The 8,497-nt window shown below is 35.7% G+C and overlaps 1 protein-coding gene across 1 annotated transcript; it reads left to right on the top strand.

The window, feature by feature from the left end:
* The first annotated feature begins 4,560 nt into the window (after nt 1-4,560).
* LOC142180916 (uncharacterized) lies at nt 4,561-7,816 on the top strand. The gene is made up of 6 exons (XM_075253020.1): nt 4,561-5,019; nt 5,109-5,786; nt 6,071-6,244; nt 6,295-6,440; nt 6,944-7,049; nt 7,139-7,816. Exons 1-6 carry the CDS (start codon nt 4,561-4,563, stop codon nt 7,814-7,816), a joined length of 2,241 nt encoding a protein of 746 aa, XP_075109121.1.
* Nucleotides 7,817-8,497: the final 681 nt, after the last annotated feature.

The raw sequence follows: 8,497 nt of genomic DNA, 5'->3' as shown, positions 1-8,497 counted from the left end.
ACATGTATGAACTCGTAGGGAGATAAGGAATCTAATGATATGAAAATTTCTGAGTTTCGAGAAGTGGGCTCGGGGCTCGGGTTTTGCTAATTTCGGAATTTGTGCCCTTTATTCATTGTTTTCGATTGAGATTTGTTCCCTTAGCATATTTTGATGTCCTCGTTCTGATTTTAGATAGATTCGACATGCGTGGAGGCTGATTCGAGGGGCAAAGGCGTCGCGAGCTAGAGATTTAGCCGGTTCGAGGTGAATAATAATTGTAAATGATGTTCTGAGGGTTTGAAACCCCGGATTGCACATTGTAGTGCTATATTAAGGCGATACACACGCTTGATGATGAGCGTGAGGTCGTGCACTATTGGGGATTGTGACTCGATCCGTCCCGATTGATGATTTTACCGCGTATTTGATTGAAAATTATTTGCTATCATCATTATTTGGGCTGAATGCCATATTTGGGCCTAGAGCCAACTATTTGAACCCTTCGGGGCTATTTATTGATTTTCCTCACTGTTTTGACTTATTACTTGAGCTCAGTCATGTTATTTCCCATTGTTTTCATGCTCATCCATGTTTACTCGGTTTTAACACTTAAATGATATTCTAAATGATGTTTGGGGCCGAGAAACACCGTTTTACTATTGCCCGAGAGGCTTGTGATGATTTTTGATTGAATAAGGCCGAGGGCCTATATTGTGAGGAAACACTGATACTGATTTGAGGCCAAAGGCCTGAGATATATATACGCCACGAGGTGGCTTGATTGATATGAGGCCGAGGGCCTAGATTTGATGCCACAAGATGGCTTGTTATTGCGCTTGGGTCGTAAGGGGCCCCTCCAAGAGTCTGTAAACCCCTAGTGAGCGCGGGTACCCATTGTGATGTGAGATTGAGCCCGAGGGGCTGGTACTGTTCTGAGATGTTGCCCGAGGGGCGGATTTTGTTGATATTGTGCCCGAGGGGCGAACTTCTATTTGTTTACCTTACCTTAATTACCTGTCAATTACTTGTTTACTTGTTGAAAGAGGATTTTACTTGACTTTTCACTGTTTTACTGCTTTTAAATGGTTTTACTGCTTCATTATAGAATGCCTTATGCCTTACGTGTTTTCTTACTTTCAGTCATTATTTACCTTTGTTACTCACTGAGTTGGAGTACTCACTTTACTCCCTGCACCCTTGTGTACAGATTCAAGCGTTGTTTGTTCCGCTCTGGAGTGTTGATTTCCTCCAGTTCTAGGCGGGCCTTTCGGAGATTACGAGGTAGTTGTTGACATCCGCAGCTCTGTGTCTCTACTCCTCTAAAACTTTTGTTCCTTTTCAAACATTTGTAGTAGTTTATGACTTTAGCAAACTTGTATTATGGCTCATAGACGCTCGTGACTTGTGACACCCCAGTTAGAGCTGTGTCGGGTTGTATTTTCGCTACTTATTATCATTAAATAATGTTTTAGACTGCTTTTATATTATTTAACTGCTTTAACAAGTGAATTGGGTTTAGTTGGCTGGCCTTGTCTTCACGAGAGGTGCCATCACGACCGGGTTCAGGGTTAGTGTCGTGACAAGAATAATCCTTTGGAATAACCTAAAAACTGTTGCAAACAACTATAAAGGACCTTGGCTAGTACTAGGAGACTTTGATGAAGTTACTAGGGCTAGAACTACTACAAAAAAGAACTTTAGCGGCAATTATTTAGCGGCAATAAGGCAATTGTTGCTAATAAATTTTTTAAGCTGAACAATTGGCGGCACATGACCATTAGCCAGTAAAAGATATCTTTTTACAGGCAATAAAAACAAAATTGCCACTAAAAATTACTAATTGAATTAACTTTTTATTGCTTTAATCTATTCCCTCCGCTCCGCACAAAAAGAGAATATATTTCCCTCCAAAGGTTTTGGACAAGAATCATCGTTCCCTCCAATTAGAAAAGGTTTAGGAAAACATATTTCCCTAAATCGAAAGATACCGTCGAACTTCTGCCATATAAAAGCCCTAAACACTGCTGCATCAAACTTCTGCCTAGTCCTCATCGATTCTTTTCCAGGTAAGTCCTCTCGTCCCCGTTAACTTCTCTTCTTCCCCTGTTAAATCTATTGCTTACAATCGTTTTGCAATAGATTTTGAATCATTTTGCAAAGGATTGTTTTATAGTGGATTGACGCGATGTTGCTCGATTGATTATATGAATTGTTTTACAGTGAATTGATGCTGCTCGATTGTTTATATGGATTGATTTACAATAGATTATTGCTGCTTGATTATTTATATTAATTTATTACATGGATTGTTGTTGCTCGGTTGTTTATTTCGTTGCACCTTTCTTGTTAAAAGTCAGAAGCTTTTCTTTATGAACCAGTGATTAAGACTCAATCTAAAATAATGTTTTTTGCCCTTTAATTTGCCTCATGAGTTTACATATGATTTTTGGCGTAGAATCTAAATGTTTAGAAATACGCAATAGTAACAAATAGCTCGATGAATGCAATGGAAACATCGATTATTAGCACTGCCTAGTACAACAACTTGGGCAGCCTTCCTTGCTTTATTACTGTTCCAACAATATCCAGAATTTTAGTAGTGAATCCTCCCTGTTGGATTTAGTTAGTAGTCACGTATAAGAGCAGTTCCATCAATTTGCAGTAATTGTTTGCCTCCTTCTACGTGTAGTATCTGTCATCTAGTTCATACGAGATACACGATCGTGTAGTGTATTATGTGATTCCTTGTTGATTTGTTGTAACTGATCTTGAAGTTCCATTGAATCCTTTTATGTATTCTGTTAACTCCTCATGTTTGATAGTCCTTCAAGTGTGAATATGGCGATCCCATAACACTTGGTATTTCTACGTACCTGCCTCATCCTTTGTGTGCATCGGACGATCATTTTTATCACCTATACCATCATATAGCACTGCTCTACTCTCCTAACCAAAGAACAGAGCATGGTCACAGTATATTTACCTTCCTCTTGTATCCCCTTTGATGCGTGCGATTGGAAACTCCTCCCAGCTCTCTTCCATGATGCCACCATTATGTCCAAAAATCAAACAAAACTTCACTGGGCAGTGGCAGTTTTGAGAAGTGTTTCCTTTTCTTTGTTTTCTTGCCTATTTCGACAACTATAGGAAGGTGCTACTTGTTCCTTAATGTCTGAGAATTGGACAGTGCTGCCCAGATAGCCATAGTCTGCACGATAAAATTTCTGCCTAAATATCTGACCATCATTCGCATCTCCAAATTTGTTATGATCAGTACTGTGCAGTATGCATGAAAAGCATTGCTCATTATGTTGTGATTCTATTCCTTAACCTGATGTAACTGGGCAGCTTGGTAGTTATAGTCAAAATGTCCAGCCTTAAAAGTTTGTATATTTATAAGTTTAATAATTTTATTCTTAAAGAGTTTATGAACCAATATGGTGAAAACTGGTAAGTTGACTTTGACTAGATTTCTTTATCATTTACATGTTTGTTCTATGATGACTATGATCTGTTTATAAATAGCAAAATATTCCATATCGATTCAGCCCCCATGTAGTAGGCCAATGTCACTGCAATCATCGTTTTATTGTTAAAAAAGTCCACATCCTTTTAGGTTTTGCATAATCGGTCGAATTTTTCAAGTTTATTTACTATGTCTCTTTCTTGTCTTGTTTGATTTAGGTAGCCTAACTGAAACTTTAGATGGATGATTTCATCGCAGTTATATATATATATATATATTCCATTTAGCTTTAGAACTAGTTAAACTGACGTTTAATGAACGAAAGAGTAAAAAACAAATTAGTAAATAAGAGTAGTAAGTTTTGAAAATTTTAAAATATATGATATATGGTTCTTCTATAAAATATAAGTTCAATAATTCTATTCTTAAAAGATTTATGAACCAATATATGAAAACCATAGAAGAAGTGTAATTTATAAGTTTAATAATTCTATTCTAAAAACAATTGAACCAATATGTGAAAATTATAGAAGAAATTAGAGATAGTTTAATTGTTTAATAGTTTAATTGTTAAAATGATAGTTTTAATATATTTATGTTTGATAGTTTCAATTGTTAAAATGATATCTTTGAACTATGGAATTACCTACTAATAGGATGGATTTTTTTATTTAGAACTACCTTTTTTTGTTAATTTCTCCTTTTTACTAACAAATTTGTAGCTCTTGCAGTAATTATAGAAAAGAAAGGAATATCTTGAGTGTCATGCACAATCCTAGAAATAAAAGATGGATGTATTGGGATAGAGTTAGTAAATAATATTTAGAGGGAGTAGAGGATTTTTTAAATCATGCCTTTTCTGAAAAACAACGGGGAGAAAAAATTTCATGTCCTTGTACGGAGTGTGTGCTTATCCATCAAGTAAATCGGGCTACAACATATGATCATCTTGTGGTTAATGGTATTATACTGTCATATGATACTTGGTTTTGTCATGGGGAGTCTCTAAAGGGATCAAAAAATGCTGGAGAAAATAACCGAAGCCGTTCAACTCTAAGGGGCGATGATAGCGAGGAATGATACATGATGCATTTGTAGATGTTACATAGTTCATGGATACAGACATTAGTGAAAGTGGTGGCATGGATAAAAACATACAAGAGAATATTGCTCATCCATCTGGAAATCAACCTCATCCAGAGGTGGATAAGTTTGAACGGCTCATGAAGGAGGCAAATGAAGAATTGTATCCTGGATGTAAGAAGTTTAGCAAACTATCCTTTTTGCTGCATATGTATCGCTTAAAATGCACGTTCAAATGGTCAAATGAATCTTTTAATTCTTTGCTTGGACTATTGAAAGATGCGCTTCCTGAAGGAGAAAAATTTCCTCCTTCTTTCTATGAGACCAAAAAGATAGTTGAAGGCTTGGGCTTAAAGTATGAAAAAATTCATGCTTGTCCCAACGATTGCATGCTTTTTAGGAAAGAGTTTGCTAATAAGAATGTTAATGAATGCAAAGTTTGTGGGGCTTCTAGATGGAAAAATGATGCTAGAAAACTTCTAGCCAAGGTTCTAAGGTATTTTCCTTTAAAACCAAGGCTACAGAGATTGTTATGTCTTTAGAAACTTCTAAAGCAATGTGATGGCATCATGAAAAGCGCAACAAAGATGGAGTTCTACGGCATCCTGCAGATTCTGAAGCTTGGAAAATTTTTGATAGTAAATATCCCGAATTTGCTGGAGATCCTCGCAATGTGTGCCTTGGATTAGCTTCTGATGGGTTTAATCCATTTGGCACAATACGAACTGTAAACAGTACATGGCCAGTGATTTTAATGCCATATAATCTTCCACCATGGATGTGCATGAAACAAGAGTTCTTCATTTTGTCCTTACTTATTCCTGGACCAAAAGCTCTTGGCAATAATATTGATGTCTTTTTGCAACCTTTAATAGAAAAGTTAAATAAATTATGGGATGTTGGGATAGAAACATATGATGCCTCTGCTAAGGAGATATTTCAAATGCGAGCATCTCTCATGTGGACTATTAATGATTTTTCAGCATATGGTACTCTCTCTAGATGGTGCACTTATGGTCGGGTTGCATGCCCTTCTTGTAACATAAACACTCAATCTAGAAGGCTCAGACATGGCAAAAAGTTTTGTTATATGGGGCATCAGCGCTTCTTGAAGTTAGGACACAAATATCGGAATGATGCAAAATCGTTTGATGGTACTAAAGAAACAAGACCTGCACCTTGTCCAGTATCTGGGTCACTAGTGTTGAATCAAGTTAAAGAAATAAAACTTACTCTCGGCCAGTCGAGTGAAGGGGTAAGTGGAGTGATGAAAAACACATGAAAAAGAGGAGTATTTTTTTCAATCTTCTTTATTGGAAGTCTAACTTGGTGCGCCATAATCTTGATGTGATGCACATAGAAAAGAATGTGTGTGATAACTTAATTTATACATTATTGGATCTTGGTAAAAAGTCTAAACATAACTTAGAAGCTCGATTGGACTTGAAGGAGATAAAAATAAGACCAAGTTTATGGCCTCAATATCGAGCTAGTGGGAAAGCATATCTTCCTTCTACTTTTTTCACAATGTCTCAAAAGGAAAAGGAGTTGTATTATGAAGTACTACAAAATACCAAGTTTTCAGATGGCTATGCGTCTAATATCTCACGCTGCATTTGCAAACAAAAGATATCTGGGTTAAAAACTCATGATTGTCATGTTATAATGCAAGAACTTCTTCCTCTTGCCTTGCGGAGATCAGTAGATAAAAGAGTTAGTTCCATTTTAATTGAACTATGTACATTCTTTCGTGTTCTGTGTAGAAACGAACTAAAGAAGAGTTAAAGTTACTTGAAGAAACAATTCTAGAAACATTGTCTACTATGGAGAAACTTTTCCTCCCAGGATTCTTTACTGTTATGATACATTTGGTAATTCACTTGGCAACTGAGGCTAAACATAGGGGCCAGTACATTATTGCTGGATGTACCCAATTGAGACGTATAGATAATATCACTGAATCTTTATTATATATCTTTAGTTGTTAAATATTATAATATCAAACTAATACCATTATTTTATTCCTAGATATTTGGGTACTTTAAAATCATATGTTCGTAATCGTGCATGTCCAGAAGGTTCGATAGCAGAAGCATACATAGCAAATGAGTGTATGGCATTTTGCTCACGATATTTGGAGGGTGGAAATTTTTGTTCAAGAAAATGCAGTAATGAGATTGAGCATGAGACTAGTAAAGAAGAATGTCTTTTCCAACTGTCGGGGAGTCGTACGGTGGAGTAGATGTATTTGAGTTGGATGAGAAAACAAGGTTGCAAGCACATCGACATGTGCTTTTCAATTGTGAGTCAGAAGTGGTTGAGAATTATAAAAAGTAAGTGTTATATCTATTATTTAATATATGTACATTACTTAATTGATAACAAAGTAATATATGCGAGTTACATGAATAGGGAACATATTGCAGAAATCAAGAGATCACATCGTAATCGTCGTTTGACTCAACATCAACTTGATTGTATGCATTTCGATACATTTCATGAGTGGTTCAAGGAGCAAGTAAGTAGTAGCACTAAGTCATTGGTTGCATTAAATTATTTTCCTTGTACAGATATCCACATTTATAGTTGTATCTTTTATTTGGTTAGGTAAAGGAGCTTGAAGCCACATCTAACATCTTAAAGGATGTTAAAGTCCTTGCACAAGGGCCGAGTTACATTGCGAAAAGATTTAATGCGTTCGATGTAAATAATAGGTATCAGTTTCGAACAAAGCAAAGTGAAGAATTTAAGGTGACACAAAATAGTGGTGTTATGGTCATTTCAAAGACTGAAAGTTATGCAAGTACAAGTGACAATACTCCAAAGTCTGCAAATATCACATACTATGGCAGATTAAATGATATTGTGGAGTTAAACTACTATGAAGAATTTAAGGTTGTCTTATTTAAGTGTGATTGGGTTGATGTAACTAAAGGTAGAGGAGTTAAGGAAGATGACTTGGGTTTCACACTTGTGAATTTCTCACGCCTTACAGACTCTGGCAATCGAGAACATCATGAGCCCTTTATTTTTGCAGAACAAGCTCAACAAGTAATATTTATACAAAATCCTGAAGATCATGAATGGTTTGTCCCAAAGTTAATTAAACCTCGAGATATTTTTAATATGGCAGAGGAAAATAGTTTGCAGTTTGAGTCATCACTGCAGAGTGATGCCACTAACTTGGCTCTCTTAGAAAATACTCGTGTTCTAGAAGATGAGTATAATTATTGGCTAAGAAGTGGTATTTATGTGATAGAAATTGATACAAACGTACATTCTTGAGCTTCTCCAAATGATGGTAAAGCTAGTGTTGAGGGAGGAAATGACAGTGAAAATGAATATGATTCTGAATAAGATAGGTGGAACTTATAGAATATTTTTCTTGCAAGTGTTATTTAATAACTTCTTGTGATTTTTTTACTGCAGAAATTTGAATAAATATACTTTTTTGCTTTCAATTTGAGTCATTTACAGAAGATGCATGTTAGTCAGCTATGGATTTTCCATGTTTATATTGGTTGATTATTGGTTGATTTGAGTAAATTCTTTATGCTTTATTTTGCTTATATTTTGTTGATTGTAGCCATTGTATTGCAATTTGCTAATATGTTATTATCGCTAGACAATAGTTTTTGCTGGTGCATCAATACTTTTTATCTCTTTAACTATCTCTGCCACAAGGCTTTATTCGTGTGCACGGATTGTTATTTATTTTTTTCACAGCTTGAGACGAGGACGTTGTTTCCTCCTATTTTGCATATAACCTGTTGATTGGTTGGAGTTAATTTGGTACTAATATAACTTAATGCATCTAGATAATTTCTTTATTTTGGAAAATGAACTATACAAACTAGAGGCCGCAATCAACTGGTAATTGAACAAAATTGATGAAGATGTGAGACCTTATATTGAGCACTTGATGGATGGTCAAACTACTCTAGAGCCCAGCCATATATTGAGTAG

This window comes from Nicotiana tabacum, chromosome 5 (genome assembly GCF_000715075.1).
Source record: "Nicotiana tabacum cultivar K326 chromosome 5, ASM71507v2, whole genome shotgun sequence".
Classification (NCBI taxonomy): Eukaryota; Viridiplantae; Streptophyta; class Magnoliopsida; order Solanales; family Solanaceae; genus Nicotiana; species Nicotiana tabacum.
This window is presented reverse-complemented; position numbering and strand designations above follow the sequence as displayed.